This window comes from Choloepus didactylus (assembly GCF_015220235.1).
Source record: "Choloepus didactylus isolate mChoDid1 chromosome 11 unlocalized genomic scaffold, mChoDid1.pri SUPER_11_unloc2, whole genome shotgun sequence".
NCBI lineage: Eukaryota > Metazoa > Chordata > Mammalia > Pilosa > Megalonychidae > Choloepus > Choloepus didactylus.
The window spans coordinates 4479381-4498949 of record NW_023637579.1 but is presented as its reverse complement, the minus strand read 5'-3'; the positions used below and the strand labels follow the sequence as shown (position 1 = coordinate 4498949).

The 19569-nt window shown below is 44.7% G+C and overlaps 1 protein-coding gene across 1 annotated transcript; it reads right to left on the bottom strand.

The window, feature by feature from the left end:
* Positions 1-11309: 11309 nt before the first annotated feature.
* On the bottom strand, positions 11310-12380 carry LOC119524611 (F-box only protein 28-like). Its single transcript, XM_037823330.1, has one exon. It carries the CDS (start codon positions 12378-12380, stop codon positions 11310-11312), a length of 1071 nt encoding a protein of 356 aa, XP_037679258.1.
* Positions 12381-19569: the final 7189 nt, after the last annotated feature.

The window sequence follows — 19569 nt, the reverse complement described above, 5'->3', positions numbered from 1 at the left end:
TGCCCGGTTTGGCGTCTTGTTTTGTTTTGTTTGGCCGGGATTGGCGGCCCCTGTCACCTTCTGGAGGTTTGGGTGACGGACCCAGAGCCCTTCATCATTGCAGGCAGCAGAAGCCCTTCTTTGTCTTGGCGTGTGTGTTACATAGAAGGTGTCCCCAGGTGTGTCCTCTAAATCTTCGGTTTTGTCAGCAGCGTCACTGAGACGCCTCCTGTGAAAGACAAATTGCAGTCGAGTTGGCAGACTACCGCATTTTATTTGCGACACCAAAGGCTTGGTGCGGCCAAGGAAGCCAGCACAGAAGTAGCTTCCAGGTTCTGGGGATGGCAAATGATTTTTATGGGCATAAAAAGGAAGTTCCCTTGACTTCTACAGGTTGGACGAGAATATGTCCTTCCTATAGCGGAGGTTTAGGACAAGTAGGCTTCATTTTGTATTGGGTCAAAGGTAATGAACTAGGGATTTGAGTGGCTCTCTGGGTCAGCTGCCTTGGTCGGGATTTCAAATTTCAAAAGAGGAAACTCAAGAGGGCATGGGATTTTTGGCTCTGAGGGGTCCCCTGGGCTTCTCTGTACGATTTTATCACCCCATACTCATAAGAATATGTTTCCTTTCAACGGCTCTGTGTTAGTTCTGTTTCCTCATATGAACCTTTTAGTTTGCCTTTTCCTTGCTGGTGGGCATTTAGCTTGTTTCCAGAACTTCTCTATTACAAACTGTGCTCTAATAATGTTCCTGTACACAGCTTGCAAACCCAGGGGGAGGAGCCACTGACAATCCCCCCTCTCCCCAAATGTGGGGTGGAGTATTTTATCAATGACTTCGTTTAGAATTGCTGGCGCCTGGTGATAACAAAAAGCAGGCCAATTTTTAGAATTCTCTGCAGACCACGTCTCTCCCCACTTGCTGCCTGCACCCAATGCCCCCCACCCTCACCCCCCACCCCTTGTTTGAATACCTGCTGCTTCCCAGGGGATCCTGAGAAGTGGGAGTGCTGAGTCTTGGAGGAACTGCAACTTAACTTTGATAAATGTGGTCACATGCTCATTTGCTTTAAGTCACCTCACCACCTTTGTTTCCTTGGTGGTGAGAAAGGAAAAACAAAAAGGAAAAAGGAGGAGGAACTCACAGCAAGGCAGTGTTCGAAATAAACAGCATCACAAAATGCCAGTCTCTGACAAGGTCACTCAGAGACCATGAGTACATAGGTTAAAAATAAGGCCACTTGAGGATTTTGTCTAAGCAAGGGCAAAAGTAAGGTCCCTAGGCCACCCACAGAATACCTAACAGTCCTATCTCTTGGCTAAACTGAGGGACTGCTACTTCTTTGTCAGTTACAGCATTCTCCTCACCTTCGTCTGCCCTCCCTTCAGATAAGATTCATTTTACTCATATGAATCATACAACTACTCCCCCACTTCAAACGACCTAACCCAAACCAAAACCCACAAGTTCTTCTAATATTCTCTTACTGAGTCGCCCTACAGTTCCTCAAGCTATGGGTTCTCCTTTGCTGCAGGGGGTACCAAGCCCTCCTAGTCCCAAGACAGGCGTGTTCTGGGGGTCTCTGGCTGGGGGATTTAAAAGCAGTTTGTGCCCTCTGCCCACGCTCTGGTCTCACCCGTGGAGGTATACCTGCCGATGAAGCCAGCCGGCCTCTTTCCTGGCATCCAGGCTACCGGGTGCACCTTCCCCTGAATTTGATGGAGCCTGGGACACTGCGACCTAAAATCGAATTGGACCCTGTCCCCTCCGCCACCGCCAGCACCTTCCAGTTCCCAGGCTAAGTCAGAGGCCTCGCATTCAGCCAATCACCGTGGGCCCCGCCTCCCACATGACCACGCCCCCAAAACCGGATTGGCCAAGCCCGGTGAGCCCGGGAAGTGTGCCAGGGAATGAACCGACTCGGGGGTCTTTGCGGGGTGCGGTGGGATTCTCAGGCACCCTCTCCTGAGCCCATTCCCGGGGCTGCTCTCGGAGCCCTGGGAGTTCCGGGCTGGTCAGAGCCTCCTCTGATCCCCAGCTTGTCCTTGCCACCCCCCAAGCTCCCCCCTGCAATGAATCCCCCCTCCTTCAGCCCGCAGAGTGGTCCAGACCTCAATTTACATGTTATGGGCTTTTTACTGGTAGGCAGTTTCTAACAATCAAATCTAATGTACACTATTGTTGTTGTTTTTCAAAACTTGAATCATATTTTATTATATTGTACCTTCTTAAATTAAGCTTTTAAAGTTTCAGATAATTTCTCTCTCAGGAGGCCACTTTTCAGTTTGCCATTTCCTTTTCCGCTGACCAAAATAATTTGGGATTTGTTGAATTACTGAATAATTCCATTATGCTATCCCAAAGCAAATGTAACAGCTATCAAGTAACTGTCATGATTAGTGGTGAAGGTAGTGTCCTACCGTGTTTTAGCCAGTCTACTTAAGATTTAAGACAAACAACTGAACTGCAGTGTTTTATTTTCCTTCTGTAATGGGCCATTCCTGCGTCAACAAGTGCAACTGTTTAACCTGCACTAGGTGATTACAGTGCAAGCTGTGTAAATTTGGATTTTGAGATAGAAAACCTACCTTCTAATACTATGAATTCTTATTATGAAAGCCACCTACTCATGTCCACTAGTGGCAGACTATAGGTCCACTTAGGCTATCTAAATATAAGTTAAAAAGAAATCCCCCCCCCCCTTGTTTTTTTCTTTATGAAATTCTCCAAGTCCTATACAAGGGCAGAGCTATACCCTAATTCTTTTTTTTTTTTTGTAATGCAGAGAGATTTCTGCCTCCCCCACCCCCATTTACACTTTCATTTTAATGAAATTGTGGGAATGAGATGTTAGATTTCTGTGGGTTATCAGGGGTGAAATTCCACTCAAACTAAAGGATTACTCGGTTTTGAGAAACGCTGGTTGACTCAGTTGCTACTACATTTTAAGTAAGGTGTAAGAAGTTGCGGTCGCAGTTGATTTGTCTGGGGGGGGGGGCGGCCGGTTGCTGAACCCTCGGCTCTCGGCGTTGCTCGGAGGGTACCGGCGGCGGGGGCTCTTTCCCGGAGGCGAGGGCGAGGCGGGGGACTGGGCCCGGTCCCCAGCGGAGGCATGCAAGGTGTGGAGGGCGGCGAGAAGGGAAAGACAAGACACTCTTCCTCCAGTAGGGGTAGAACAAAAGGGGGGTTTATTCAGGGGGGTAAAGCCAAGAGAGTTTATTAGGGGTGAGCACAGGTTATATAGGCTGGCATAGAGGGCGGGGGTTGTTACAAGCCAATGCTGAGGGGATAAAGGGTAGGACTGGTTCTGAGAGGGTGCGGAGGTTAGGATTGGTTCTAAGAGGGCACGGAGGTAGTTTGAAAAGGGGCGGGAGTTGCTCTGGCAACGGTGTCTGGTAACAATGTATGCGCACTGGTGGTGATGGGAGTTGCACTGGCAACGGGGAGTGTCCGGGCAAGATAAGGGGGTGGGGAAAAGGCGGTTCCCTCCGGCAAGCCTCCCCTAACAGTGGTATTTTGGGTGAGGAAATGGGGCCTGCCTCCGGCCTCACTTTCCCAGGCCTGGGGGGCAGTGGAGGGCGCTGTCGCCCGTGCCCACCACCCTCCCCAGGGGCTGATCAGGTCCCCCGGCCCAGGCCCGCCAAGTCGAAGCACGTAATCAGTATCCCGCATTTCCCCCTTCTTTTCTAATTAAAGGAAGAAGCTTACCGGAGAGGTTCGCTAAGGGATGAGGGAAGGGGGAGGCCAGGGAGGGGAAAAGGGTTGACGGTTGCTCAGAGAGGCTGGAGCTCGACGTTGGTGTGGCGCCCGGGCGCTCGACAAGGGCCTCGCTGCTTGCGGGATGGACGAGGGTGGCGACGCGGCGGAGGGTTAGCTTCTTCAGTGGAGGCAAGTTGTTGATACTGGACTTGCACAAATGATGAGAGGACAGCATTGGTATTGGTCTGGCTTTTAGCAAGTTGGCGAAGTCTGCGGATAACCCAGGGTCCTAGGGTGAGAGCTAGAATAATTATTAGTAGGGGGCCTATGAGGGGGAGGAGGTAAGGGAGGAGGGAGGTAAAGATGTGGGACCAATAGTTGGCAGCTTCACGGTCCCTTTTGCGCTGTTCTAGTCCCTCTCGGACTTTCTTTAGGCTGTCTTCGGCGAGACCTGTGGAATTGGCATAGACACAGCATTCTTCTCCTAGAGCGGCGCAAAGGCCTCCTTCTTTGAGGAGAAGAAGGTCGAGACCTCGGCGGTTTTGGAGCACTACCTCAGAGAGGGAGTTAACAGAATTTTTAAGATGGGAAATAGCGTTTTGTAGGTGATGAATGTCCTCGTCAACAGCCACCCGGAGGTGAGTTAGGGCGGAACCTTGACTGGCTAACGCAGCGATTCCGGTGCCAGCGCCTGCAAGACCTAGGAGGGAGGCAATCGTGAGGGCGGTGATGGGCTCTCGCTTTTGCAGAGGGGCAGGAGCTGCAGTTGTTTCCAGGCAGAGGAAGAAGTCTTCCTCGCTGTGGTATAGGACCCTAGGGATAAGGACAATTAGGAGGCAAGTTTCATTAGTTGTATTGAGGGTTTGCACGTTAAGGCAGGGGGTAAGTCCTGTAGAGGAACAGAGCCATTGAGAGGAGTTGTGGGGAATAAGAAACTTGGCAGAGCTGCTGGGAGATGAGTAGTTGGCACAAGCTGTGAGGTTGGGAGAGTTACTTGAGCGAGGGTGGATGCACTTTCCTGTAAAGGAGACTGAATGAAAGGTTAGGGGGACGGCAGAGGTATTCCAATTGCATTCCAAGGGGCTGTTTTCTGTATTTTCTGAAAAGGAAAGGTTGGAGGCAACTGGCTCATACAGGGGGGAGGAAGTGGAGAGGCAAAGCCAACAAGAGGAGGTAAGATTGGGGTTGGAGGAATTCACTGAGGCGAAGGCCGCTTGGATAAGGCCGAGGAGGGGAGAGGAGTAACGAGAGGGGGGTAGGAAAGGTTGGGGTGGTGGTGTTGGCGATGCGCTGTTTGTAGCTGAGGTGCGGTTTCCGGATGCGCTGCTTGTACTTGAGGTGCGGCTGGAGGGCTGTGGATTAAGAGGGTTAATGACTTTATTAGGACCAATGGCAGAGGGGTTTTTTAGTACAGCCTCCTTTTTTATCAAAATAAGGGAACCTGGGTCGACTCCTTCTAAATAGATTCTGAAGCCCCAGGTTCGACCGAATAGCCAAGAGGGATCAGTAGGGAGCTGTACGGTGAGATTTAGTTTTTGACAATTATATTTATCGTAATAAGGATTGATGGAATGGTCACGGGGCTTGCAACCAAAAGGGGCCCAATTTAAAGTTAGGTAACGATCAGGGGCGTAAGGCTTCCAAGTAGTGGCTAATGTTTCACACCCCCAGTATGCACAGTAGTATTGGTTGGGAGCATTGCAGTACTGTTTCCTGGGGTTTGAGGATGGGCACATGTAATATTGGGCTTGGTTAAGGCAAGGTGTGCCCTCCGGGAACAGGATTAGGTCGCAGGGGTAGATGACGAAGGAAGGGCGTCCTGCGGTAACGTGGGTTTGCACAATCTTGAAATCTTCCCACCGTGCCAAGGTCCATTTCCAAGGTTGGTGGGGGGAGTGGGGCTGAGAGATGGCCTGGGTAGAAGAGGCGAGAGCCAACATGATTGTAAGAAGAGAAGCAATACTAGGGTGAGGGTTGTGGAGGTGTAGGGGGCTGGCTTTCGCCTGCCTATAGAGGCGTATAATTTCTCTGATCTCTATTTTCTCTGGGGTCTCACTCGGGCTGGGGTCCAGGCTCAGGTGTACTGTTGTCATCTGGTGCACCAGGCTGTGGAGACGACGGCGTTCTCGTCTCGTTAGACGCTTGGTTGCTGGTGGCGGGCCGGATTGCCCTTCCTGGGATCCAGATTGGTTGTGCTGCATCATCTGGGAAAACACAAGCAAACCCGCGCCCCTGGGCGAGGAGTGGGGAGGGACCCTTCCAGGCATTATTCTCTGGGTCCTTCCAGTAAACCATCGGGGCCTGGGTAGGCCTGTATGAGGGCCCCCAATGTTTATGTAGGGGCGAAAGCCCTTCCTTATTGAATGTGAGTAGATTAAGGTGAATAAGGGCTGCTATGATAAGGTCCCCTGGAGTTGCCTGGGGGAGCATTGCCCTTTCTTTTTCAATTTGTGTTTTTAAGCGGCGATGGACTGCTTCTACAATGGCTTGTCCCTGTGGATTATAGGGGATGCCGAAATGATGGGTGATGTTATATAACTGAAGAAAGGCCGCAAAGGAGGCACTGCGATAGGCAGGCCCATTGTCCGTTTTTAGGTCCCAGGGGACTCCTATGAAGAGAATTCCTTGTCTTAGGGCCTTGATACAGTGTTTGGCCGTTTCCCCGGCGAGGGGGACTGCATAACACATGGCCGAGAAGGTGTCAATCATTACATGCACATATTTGAGGCGTCCAAAGGACGGAACGTGAGTTACATCCATTTGCCATCTAGAATTGGGTTTTAGGCCTCGTGGGTTGACTCCCTGAGGTTGCAGGGGGCCAAGCGGCGCAAAGGGTGCACAAGTTGCACAATTGCGGACAAGATGTTTACAGGTATTTAGGGGGAGGCTACATAAATGATGCAACGACGTAGCCAAAAAGTGAAATTTAGAATGCAATAACTTAGCCTGGTTAACAGCATCCCCCGGAGGGGCTGCCGTGTGAGTTAGCATAGCTTGGGTAGTCTGAGCTGAGACCGCTTGGTCTACTATACTATTGCCATTAGCCAAGGGCCCCGGAAGGCCTGAGTGACTACGAATGTGGTTAATGAACCAAGGATTCTGTCGATGCTCCAGGATGCTTCTGAGGTCAGAAAGTGCTTTATCAATGGCCGAGTCTCCCGGGAAAAAGGTGGAAAACGTGAGGACTCGGCAGACCTGATACGTGTAGAGGCTGTCTGTGAAAATGTTTACTGGGTGGTTGCAGTGGGCGTTTAGCGCGTATGACACTGCCAGAATTTCCCCCACTTGGACTGAATGAAGGTTGACATAACTGAATAGGCGGGGTTCCCGGTGGTCCTGGGAATAAGAGAGGAAGGCGAAACGGGTTTTGGAGGCGTCAGTGAAGACGGTAGTGGCACCCGGGATGGGTGCAGAGGAGGGGAAAGGATGGAAGGGGCTGCGGAAGGGAAGCTTGGCGAGCCCCTGTAACAGCCGATGGCTAGGATAATGGCAGCTGAATTCCCCCTGAAATCCTTCTAAGAGAATTTGCATGTCCAGGTTATCACGTATAAGCAGGCGGGTTTGGCTTGCGTCCAGGGGCCAAACAATTTTTTCCGGCGGCTCTCCAAATACATGAACAGCCAGGGTGACTAGATCTGAAGCTAGGCTGATCCAGAGCCGCACTGCGGGGCAAATTTTCCTAAGCCGGCTTTTAGCAGGGTGCACCCAAAGTAGAGGGCCTGGCATGGGAGTGGGGGTAGGGGCAGCGCTGTTCTAAGGGTTGCCTTCAGGTGTAGAAGGCAGCCAGGGGTTGTTAGTCGGCAGGGTGGGAGGGGCGGCGGCAGCTGCCGGTAGCGGCTCCGAGGGGGAGCTCGCCGGAGGGAGAGGCGGGAGTGGGAGGCCCCAAGCGTCGCAAGATGGCGGCACGGTAGGCGTGGCCAAGACACAAGATGGCGGACCAGCCCCGCCCTGTGAAAGGGCGGGGTCCAAGGCACAAGATGGCGGACTAGCTCCGCCCTGCGAAAGGGCGGGGTCTAAGGCATAAGATGGCGGACTAACTCCGCCCTGCGAAAGGGCGGGGCTTAAGGCATAAGATGGCGGACTAGCTCCGCCCTGTGAAAGGGAGGGGCCTAAGGCATAAGATGGCGGACTAGCTCCGCCCTGTGAAAGGGCGGGGTAAAGCGCATGCGGTTTCCGGTCTGGCTTAGGGCTGACGTCATCACTAGAGCACTTCCTCCCCTCAGTAGAAGAAGAAGGAGGAAGTTCGCCATTTTGGAGCAGTCTGGGGGGGCAGTTGCAAAGAGGTACACGGCGCCAAAGAAAGAAAGAAACACACAAAGGACTACAGCAAAGTAATGGAGGGGAAGAGGGAGAGCGTTAGGAGGAATGGGGGTCATAGAAGAAAAGGACGAGAGGCAGACGGAAGAATGGGTAGTGGGGAAGGGAGGAGCGGCTCCGGAGCGGCGAGGGAGAGGCGGCCCCTGACGCGGAGCGGCGAGGGAGAAGCGGCTCCTGATGCGGAGCGGCGAGGGAGAGGCGGCTCCTGACGCGGAGCGGCGAGGGAGAGGCGGCTCCGGGAGCGGCGAAGGAGAGGCGGCCCTTACCTTGCAGGCGAGGAGAAGGAGAGCTGGAGAGGCGTCCGGGCGAGCGAGTGGCTTCACTGGACCGCTGCGTGGAGAGGACTTCCAAGTGCAGGTGCCCCACGTTGGGCGCCAGTTGCGGTCGCAGTTGATTTGTCTGGGGGGGGGGGGGCGGCCGGTTGCTGAACCCTCGGCTCTCGGCGTTGCTCGGAGGGTACCGGCGGTGGGGGCTCTTTCCCGGAGGCGAGGGCGAGGCGGGGGACTGGGCCCGGTCCCCGGCGGAGGCGTGCAAGGTGTGGAGGGCGGCGAGAAGGGAAAGACAAGACACTCTTCCTCCAGTAGGGGTAGAACAAAAGGGGGGTTTATTCAGGGGGGTAAAGCCAAGAGAGTTTATTAGGGGTGAGCACAGGTTATATAGGCTGGCATAGAGGGCGGGGGTTGTTACAAGCCAATGCTGAGGGGATAAAGGGTAGGATTGGTTCTGAGAGGGTGCGGAGGTTAGGATTGGTTCTAAGAGGGCACGGAGGTAGTTTGAAAAGGGGCGGGAGTTGCTCTGGCAACGGTGTCTGGTAACAATGTATGCGCACTGGTGGTGATGGGAGTTGCACTGGCAACAGGGAGTGTCCGGGCAAGATAAGGGGGTGGGGAAAAGGCGGTTCCCTCCGGCAAGCCTCCCCTAACAGTGGTATTTTGGGTGAGGAAATGGGGCCTGCCTCCGGCCTCACTTTCCCAGGCCTGGGGGGCAGTGGAGGGCGCTGTCGCCCGTGCCCACCACCCTCCCCAGGGGCTGATCAGGTCCCCCGGCCCAGGCCCGCCAAGTCGAAGCACGTAATCAGTATCCCGCAAGAAGTATGTTTTTTATACAAGTTATTATCTACTAAAAGCAACTCTCTAATAAAGCATGGCAGAACTTTATCAAGAAAATCTAACCTTCATGTAAAGGAAACTCCTGAAAATTCATTAACAACTATTAAAGAAATAATCTGATGCTATATCCCTTTGATGCATAAGGATCATACACATTAAACTCCGTTATTTTAAAAAGTCTTCCAGTACCAGAAAAGCAGACTATTAAAGGCTATAAGTATTACAGCAGGGGTTTTCCAAAGTTTAGACAATATGGCTAAAACCCTATGATTACAGAAATGAAACCTGCTAAGAGAATAAGTTCCAGATGGGGACTTTCATGAACGACTTTGGCTGACAGATTTTTTTTTTTTCAGAAATTATTTATTTTAAAAGTACTGTCCCAATAAACCATGAAACATTTGGACATTACTTTGTGGCTATTCCTTGAAAACATGGTACACTGTTTCAAAGTTAGACACAGAATTGATCAAAACCTAAGGACAATATTGTATAAAGACAATACCAAAAATGGATAAGAAAAAGTTTCATTTTGGTAAGGTTCATCTAAAGATGCATAACCGTATCACATTAGATAAATGTAAAAGGTAGTACCTTGTGCTTTCATTCAGCTAAGGTACTTATCCAAACCTTAGAGGCCATACCCTAGAGGCCCCTTCATAGTCAATAATATGGAGTCTGTTCCAGTTACCCATTACTTCAAAACCAAAAAGCATTAACTACTCAGACATTACAGACAATGGTCACTTAAAACAAAAAATCAACTTTTCTTTTTTAAAACAAGATAGTGGCCATATTTTGTTTTACATAGCTGCTGAACTCCCAAATGGAAAGGGATAGTTTTCCTATTTTCACCTAAATTTACTTTAAATAACTGAAGCCCAAGGCAAGTTATTTAAAAGAATTTAACAGTGAAATGATACCTATATAATTAAGAACATTAAAATAAAACTAGGGCAGTGATAGTTGAATAAAGTCTCAAAAATATACAACTGGGGAAAATAACCACTGTACACAATTTGGAGGATATGAAGGCGAACATTCAGAAGGTTTAACAGTACAAGACATACCTTTCCAGTTATAAGATCCAAATAGGAGCACAAAAGAAATAACGCTTTTGTTCAATGTTTTAAGAAAAGGAAAGCTTGAAATTATTATTAAAAAGCTTCCCTCAGGTTACCTCCGAAAAATGAAATGATCAAAATGTTTTTTTCATAGTACAGTTCTCTTTCTATCACATTTGATAAGTAAGTGACACTGTGGTGAGAAAGGAGCAGTACTAGCTACCAGAGGTCTGACAGCAATAAAAACAGAACTCAAATTTGAAGTTTTGCCTTAGTCAGTGTACTTGCACCCTACAGGGCTTCAGTATTCTCTTGCCCTTGTAAAACTGGAGTAGAAACGGATGAACAATTTCCCCTCTAGTGGCAAGATGTTGGGGGAAAATGTTAAGTGCTTAAATACACTAAGAAGCTACTCTAAAAAGCAGAGAAATATAAAAGTTCAAGATTAATACCAGTGCAATAACTTTTTAGTGAATTGACTAACAGTGCACATATCCATGTCCATGCAAATTTAGGACATGACCCCAAAAGAGAACTGAAAACCGGTAAGTAACACCTGGATGAATTCCTTGCCAGTAGTTTATAAAAATATATAGCCATACCATAGAGGCCTCTTCCACAGTCAATATTATGGAAATCTCTTTTAGTTACCTATTACTTTACCAAAAAGCAGTAACTACTTTTCTGACATTCCAGACAAAGGTCACTTATAAAAAAAAAATCAACTTTTCTTTTTAAACCAAGATAGGGTCCACATAAAGTAGGTCTTTGCAAGTAAACAAGTCATTTTCTGTATTTAAAAGAATCTTCTAGTCAGTCAAAACAGGGTTTAAAATCCTTACATAATGCACATACATGTAGAAACAAATAAACTTACTTTGAACATTATCTGCACGGGAGAAAAGTCAACTCCTCAAAACCATGATAGAAGAGGCCTGGTTAGTACAAATCTATGCAAAAGTAAAAAGATTCCGTGCATCAGTTCAGCCAGGAGAGGCAGGAAAGGAATGTCCAACTATGAGAGTTCAAGTTTAAGTTGTGTTCCAAAAGCACAGAAGCCTAAGGGACACATTTCGATCACTGCTTACGCTCCTAAGTCACTTTTCTTCTGGAGTTAGAACCACATTCCAATTTACTCTCAATTCCGAACACGTTTAGGGTTCTTAAAAGAGTCCATGACTTCCTCTGTATTTTTTCTCTTCTGAGTAGACTCCTCGTTGTGCCCAGACCCTGAGGAGTTTCCTATCGCACTCCCCATCATCTCTTGCAGTTTGCCTTCCAGCTCTGCCAACCGTGCATTCTGTTCACCTAGGATCTGGGTTTGTTCTAGCAGTTTCTGGTCCTGGTCTTGAAGTTGTTTCTGCTGTTCTTGCATTTTAGTGCGAAGCTCAGAAATCTCACGCCTGAGAACAAGCACACCAGCAGCATTTGTTTTAACGTGCTGCTGGAGCGTGGAGAGCTCTTGCCTTGCAGGGCTTTGCATGGAGAACAGCTGTATCCTCCTTACGTCCGCGGAAAGTCCTGGGGCTGGAGCAAAGCCCGTGAGTCTTCCATTCACATCTGATCCTGGTAATTTCCTCTTTAGTACTGGAGCAATTTTCTCATCAAAGTATTCCATTGCCATGGAGGAAACATCCCTTAATTCTTTAAGCACTTCGTGAGCTCGTTGAGGGGCTCTGGTAGAACTGACATATCTCAACACACGATAAATTTCATCAATGACCTTTCCTGGGATGAAGCAACAGAGACTGGGTTCCACATACTTCATGAAAGTCATATGTAACAGTGATAGTCTGGTTTCAACAGCAGCAAGGATATCGGCATGACGGGTTAATGGATAGTTTCGCCTTTCCGACTCTCTCCTTGGGAGCTGTGCTTTAACTTGTTTCTGGCGTAGACTATGGTACCGCTCCACTTTCAGAAATCCCTGATTCAACATTCTCTGGCAGATCAAGTCCATTGTTCTACAAACCAAGCGGAGCTGGCTAATTTGGTCGTAGGACATAAAGCTGAGGATGTTCTCTATAGCTACGATGGGCAGCGCCAACAGCGTGTTGTTTGGAGGCTGCTGGTCCGGAGCCGGCCCGGGGGCTGGAGGTGCCTGGGGCCCTGGCTGTGGGGGCTGTCGCTGGCCGGGGGCTGAAGGGAAGCCGCCATCGCGGCCGTGGCCTCCTTCCTTAGCCATGCCTTCCTTCCATACCGCCGCCATCTTGCCTGCTTGACCCCTGCCCCCAGCCCACTGCAAGGGCTGAACGTCACTTCCGATGCGTCACTTCCTGCTTCCCTCCTCTCGCAGCTGCCTGGGAGGGGCTTCTGGAGAAAAGGAGATGCCAGAGGTTTTTGTCATACATTGTTCTTGAAAAAACATGGCTGCACATTTATAGTTATAAGTTTTACGTTGAAGTCCGCAATCGGTTTTGAAGTTACTTTTTGTGAAAGATCTGAGGTTTAGGTGGAGGTTCATTGTTTTCACTATGGATGTGCCATTTGTCCAGCACCATTGGTTGGAAAAGCTATTTTTCCTCCATTGAATTTGCACTTTTGTTAAAAAAAACAAAAAACTAAACTAAACTTAAAAACAGGTTGGCATGTTTGTGTGGGTTTTATTACTGGGTTCTTTGTTATGTTGCATTGATCTGTGTGTCTATCCCTGGGCTAATAACACAGTCTTGGTTTGTAGTTATACAATGAGTATTGAAATTGGTATTGAAATTGAGTGGCTAAAATTTAAAAAAAGTTAAATTTATTCTCTTTCAAAATTATGTTAGCTATTCCAGTTCTTTAAAAAAAAAAAAAAAACTACTCATGTCCACACGTACAAACATTCTTCCTGGGATTTTGATAGGAATTGTGACAAACCTGTGTATCAATTCAGGAGAATTGACATCTTTACCATGTTAAGTCTTCGAATCTGTAAACATGGTATGTCTCTCTACTTAGATTTTCTTTCATCGGTGTGTAGTTTTCAACATTCAGGTCCTGAACATGTTTGTTATATTTAAACCTGAGTATTAAAGTTTTGAGAGGTTGTAAATGGTATTGTATTTTTAATCTTAATGTCCACATGTCTTTTGTTAGAACATATATATACAACTGACATTCATATGGTTATCTTTCAATTCTGCAACCTTCCTGAATTCACTTATTTTTTTTTTTTTTTGGAGGTTTTTTTTGTTTGTTTGTTTGCTTGTTTTTAAGACTCCTTGGGATTTTCTGCGTAGACAGTCCTGTCTTCTGCAAGTAGGGAGAGTTTGATTTCTTCCTTTCAGATCTTTATACTTTTTATTTCCTTTTCTTGCTTGTTGCACTGCCCAGAATATTGAGCACCATGTTGAATAAGAGTGATAAGAGCAGACATCCTTGTCTTTTTCTTGATCTTAGAGAGAAAGCATTCAGTCTTTCTTCATTAAATATAATGTTAGCTGTAGGTTTTACGTAGACCCTCTATATCAAGTTGAGGAAGCTCCCCTCTATTTCTAGATTCTGAGGGTTTTTATCACGAATGGATGTTGAATTTTGTCAAATGCTACCTCTGAGTCAAATGATGTGATGATGTGATTTTTCTTCTTTAGGCTGTTCATATGGTGGGTAACATTGATTGATTTTTTAATGAACCATTATTGCATCTCTGGAATAAACCCCACTTGTTCATAGTGTATAATTATTTGTATATGTTGATGAACTTTATTTGCTAATATTTTGTTAAGGATTTTTGTGTATATATTCTTAAGGGATATTGATGTGTGGCTTTCTTTTCTTATAATGTCTTTGGTTTTGCTATCAGGATAATACTAGCTTCATAAAATGAATTGGGAAAAAGTTTATCTTTTAAAAAAGCTTAATTTACCTTTTTAAAGGTTTGGTAAAATTCTCCAGCGAAACCGTCTGGCTCTGGGGTATATCTTTTGAAGGGAGTTTTTAAATTATGAATTCAATTTCCTTTTAATCATAGAGCTATTCAAATTATCTGTTTCATAATGTTATACAGTTTTGTGTTTTTTTAGGGAGTGGTCTATTTCATCTAAATTATGAAATGTATATGTGTAGAACTCTTTATAGTATCCCTTCTTCTATTTTTGATGTATGTTTCATTTCTAATATTGGTAATTTGTGTCATATCTCCTTTCCCCTTTGTCAGTAGTGAGAGTTTTTTTTGACAACTTTATCGGTGCTTTCAAAGAACCAGCTCTTGGCGTCTTTGATATTGCCTGAGTGGATTGAATTATCTATCCCAGTTTGGTCATGTTCTTGGTCTAGGTCCAGATTTTGGGTATTTTGGACCCATTGTAAATAGGATGTTTTGAAGATGTTATTTCTAGTTAAGGTGTGGCCCATCAGAATGAGGTTGGGCTTTAATCTGGATTACTGAAGTCCTTTATTCAGAAGAAATTCAGACATAAAGAGAAAGCCAAGGAGAGAAGTCAGAAGTCAGAAGTCAACAGAACCTAGAAGAGAAAGGAGAGAACATCTCCACATAATGGGAAAACCAAGGAACCTGTGAATTGCTGGCTAGCCAGAATGCTACCAATTCTATAGGAAGCAAACTTTCTAGCCTCTAAAACCATAAGCCAATGCATTCCCATTGTTGACACCAACCCGTTCTGAGGTATTTGTCAGAACAATTGGGAAACTAAAACTTTGCCATTGTTTTCCTGTTTTCAATTTCATTGATTTTTGTGCTTATCTATATTATTTCCTTCCTTCTGCTTTCTTTGGTTTTATTTTATTTTTTCTAGGAAGAGGAAGCATCTATTTTTTTTCTTTTTTGTTTTTTATTCATTTTATTGAGATATATTCACATACCATGCAGTCGTACAAAACAAAGTGTGCATTCAGTTGTTTACAGTGCCATTATATACTTGTGCATTCATCACCAAATTAATTTTTGACATTTTCATTACCACACACACAAAAACAATAAATAAAAATTAAAGTGAAAAGAGCAATTAAAGTAAAAAAGCACACTGGTGCCATTTTTTGTTTTTTGTTTTTTGTTTTGTTTTTCCTTCCCCCATTTTTCTATTCAGCCATCCATAAATTAGCAAAGTGGAGTGCGATCCATATGGCTTTCCCAATCCCATTGTCACCCCTCATAAGCTACATTTTTATACAATTGTCTTCAAGATTCATGGGTTCTGAGTTGTAGTTTGATAGTTTCAGGTATTTACTGCTAGCTATTCCAATTCTTTAGTACCTAAAGAGGGTTGTCTATATTGTGCATAAGAGTTCACCAGAGTGACCTCTCGGCTCCTTTTGGAATCTCTCTGCCACTGAAGCCTATTTCATTTCTTTCACAACCCCCTTTTGGTCAAGAAGATGTTCTCCATCCCACAATGCCAGGTCTACATTCCTCCCCGGGAGTCATATTCCACGTTGCCAGGGAGATTCACTCCCTTGGGTGTCTGATCCCACGTAGGAGGGAGGGCAGTGATTTCACCTGCCAAGTTGGCTTAGCTAGAGAGAGAGGGCCACATCTGAGCAACAAACAGGCATTCGGGAGGAGGCTCTTAGGCACAATTATAGGGAGGCCTAGCCTCTCCTTTGTAGCAACAGTGGAAGCATCTATTTTTTTTTCTTTTTTTTTAAATTCAGTTTTATTGAAATGTATTCACATACCATAATATCATCCATAGTATACAATCAACTGTTCCCAGTATGATCATATAGTTATGCATTTATCACCACAATCTATTTCTGAATATTTTCCTTACATCAGAAAGAATCAGAATAGGAATAAAAAATAAAAGTAAAAAAAGAGCACCCAAACCATGCCCCCCATTCCACCCTATTTGTCATTTAGTTTTTGTTCCCATTTTTCTACTCATCCATCCATACACTAGATAAAGGGAGTGTGATCCACAAAGTTTTCACAATCACACTGTCACCCCTTGTAATCTATATTATTATATAATCATCTTCAGGAGTCCAGACTACTGGGTTGGAGTTTGGTAGTTTCAGGTATTTACTTCTAGCTATTCCAATACCTTAAAACCTAAGAGGTATTATCTATATAGCGCATAAGAATGTCCACCAGAGTGACCTCTCAACTCCATTTGAAATCTCTCAGCCACTGAAGCTATTTTGTTTCATTTTGCGTCCCCCTTTTGGTTAAGAAGATATTCTCAATCCCACGAGGCTGGGTCCAGATTCATCCCTGGGAGTCATATCCTGCATTGCCAGGGAGATTTACACCCCTGGGAGTCAGGTCCCATGTAGGGGGAGGGCAGTGAGTTCACCTGCCAAGGTGGTTCAGTTAGAGAGAGAGAGAGAGGGCCACATCTAAGCAACAAAGAGGTACTCAGGGGGAGACTCTTAGGCACAATTATATGCAAGTTTAGCCTCTCCTTTGCAGTAATGAGCTTCATAAGGGCAAGTCCCACGATAGAGGGCTCAGCACATCCAACCGCCAGTCCCAATGTTTGTGACAACGTTAACATCAGTCCAGGTGAGGAAGTCCAACAGGAAGCATCTATTTTTGATTTGAAACTTTTCCTCTTTACTAATATATGCTTTTAGTGCTAGAAATTTCCCTTTCAACATTGTTTTAATTGTGTCCCTCAAATTTCATATTCTCCATTTTTTATTTTAGTAAAATATGTATAACATGAAAGTCATTTTAACCATTTCAAGTGTACAATTCTTTGGCATTAAACGCATTGAAAATATTGTGTAACTTTCACCTCTATATATTTCCAGAATATTTTCATCATCCCAAACAGAAATACTTGCCTAGTAATCAATAACTCCTCATTCCTCTCTTCCCTCAGCCCCTGGAAACTACTGTCTGCTTTCTACTTCTATGAATTTATTTATTCTAAGTATTTATCTAAGATAAATCATACAATATTTGATCTTCTGTGTCTGGCTTATTTCACTCAACGTGATGAATTCAGGGTTCTCTTATGTTGTAGAATATGTCATCACTTCCTTTCATTTTATGGGTGCATATTATTCCATTGAATGTTTATTCATTTATCTTTTGTTGGACGCTTGGGGTACTTCCATCTTTTGGCTATTGCAAATAATGTTCATAGACACAGGTGTACAAATACTTGTTTGAGTCCCTGCTTTCAATTCTTTTGGATATATACCTAGAATTGAAATTGTTGGGTCATATGGTAATTCTGTAGTAAACATTCTGACGAACTGCCAAACTGTTTTCCATAGCAGCTGCACTATTTGATACCCCTACCAACAATGTATGTGGGTTCCTATTTCTTTGCATCCTCTCCAACACTTATTTTTCATTTTTCAAGAAATAGACATCATATTGGGTATGAAGTAAGATCATTGTAATTTTATGTGTGTGTGTGTGTGTGTGTGTGTGTGTGTGTGTGTGTGTTTCATCATGAAAAGATGCTGTGCTGGATTTTGTCACCTGCCTTTTCCAGATGAGCTGAGATGATCGTGTGTGTGTGTTTTTTTTTTTCCTTTATTCTGTTAATGAGATGTATTACATTGATTTATTTTCTGATGTTGAACAACCCTTGCATTCTTGGAATAAATCCCTTCCCTTCATACTGGTGATAGCCCTTTTAATATACTTTTGTATTTGGTTTGCCAGTATTTTGTTTAGAATTTTTGCGTCTATATTTGTAAGGGAAATTGCACTGTAATTTTCTTTCCTTGTGCTGTCTTTATCAGGCTTTGGTATCATGGTAATACTGACTTCATAGAATGAGTTAGGAAGTGTTCCTTCTTCTAGTTTTGGGAAGAGTTTGAGAATGATTGGTGTTAATTCTTCTTTAAATGCTTGGCGGAATTCAGCACTGAAGGTACCCAGTCTTGGAGTTTTCTTTGTTGGGAAGTTTTGATTACTGATTCAAACCCTTTTGTTTGTTACAGCTCTGCTGAGATTTTCTGTTTCTTTGTGATTCAGTTTATGTAATTTATGTGTTTCTAGTATACTGGCCATTTTGTCTAGATTTTCTAATTTGTTAGTGCCCAATTGTTTATAGTATCCTCTTATAATCCTTTTTAATTATTAAATGTCAGTAATAATGTCCCCATTTTCATTCCCAATTTTAGTTTTTTTTTGTTTTGTCACTCTTTTTCTCTTGGTCACTTTGGCTAAAAGTCCTAAGACTTTGATATGTTGTATTTTTACTGTCCTGGTCCTTGGGTAGAACAAACAGGCTTTTGTTTGTTTGTTTTTGTTTTTCAATATTTTTTGTTGAGATATATGCACATACCATGCAGTCATACAAAGTGTACAATAAGTTGTTCACAGTACCATTATATAGTTGGGTGTTCATCACCAAAATTAATTTTTGAACATTTTCATTACCACACACACAAAATTAATAAGAATAAAAATTAAAGTGAAAAAGGACAATTAAAATAAAAAAGAACACTGGGTGCTTTTGTTTTTTTTTTTGCCCCCGTTATTTTTTTCATCCACCCATACACTGGACAAAGGGGAGTGTGGTCCATGTGGCTTTCCCAATCACATTATCACCCCTCATAAGGTACATTGTTATATAATCATCTTCAAGATTCTTGGGTTCTGGGTTCTAGTTTGATAGTTTCAGGTATTTACTGCTACCTATTCCAAGTCATCAGAACCTAAAAAGAGTTATCTATATTGTGCATGAGTGCCCACCAGAGTGACCTCTCGGCTCCTTTTGGAATCTCTCTGCCACTGAAGCTTATTTCATTTCCTTTCACATCCCCCTTTTGGTCAAGAAGATGTTCTCCGTCCCACGATGCCAGGTCTACATTCCTCCCCGGGAGTCATATTCCACGTTGCCAGAGAGATTCACTCCCCTGGGTGTCTAATCCCATGTAGGGGGGAGGGCAGTGATTTCATCTTTCAAGTTGGCTTAGCTAGAGAGAGAGGGCCACATCTGAGCAACAAGGAGGCATTTGGGAGGATGCTCTTAGGCACAATTATAGGGAGGCCTAGCCTCTCCGTGGCACCACAGACTTCCCAAGGGCAAACTCTGCGATAGAGGGCTCAGCCCATCAAACCACCAGTCCCCGATGTCTGTGAGCACATCAGCAACCATTGATGAGGGGGAGACCAACAACCCTGCATTCTCCACCATCTCCTCAAGGGGGCTCTGCATATTTTTTCATTTTTTTTTTTAATTAAGTTTTTTTTTAAATCAACTATATAAAAAAAGAAAAAAAATTAAAAAATTAAAAAAAACATACAATAAAAACATATTTCAAACAGACCATAACAAGGGAGTAAGAAAAAGACAACTAATCTAAGATAATTACTTTACTTATAATTACTTTACTTCCAACATGTTCCTACTGTACCCCAAGAAAGTAACCTAATATAGCAACATTTCTGTGAACTTGTTCCTATCACACCCATCAGAAATTAACAAACCATAGTCATTCCTGGGCATTCCCAGAACATTAAATTTACCCGTGATAATTTATCTGTT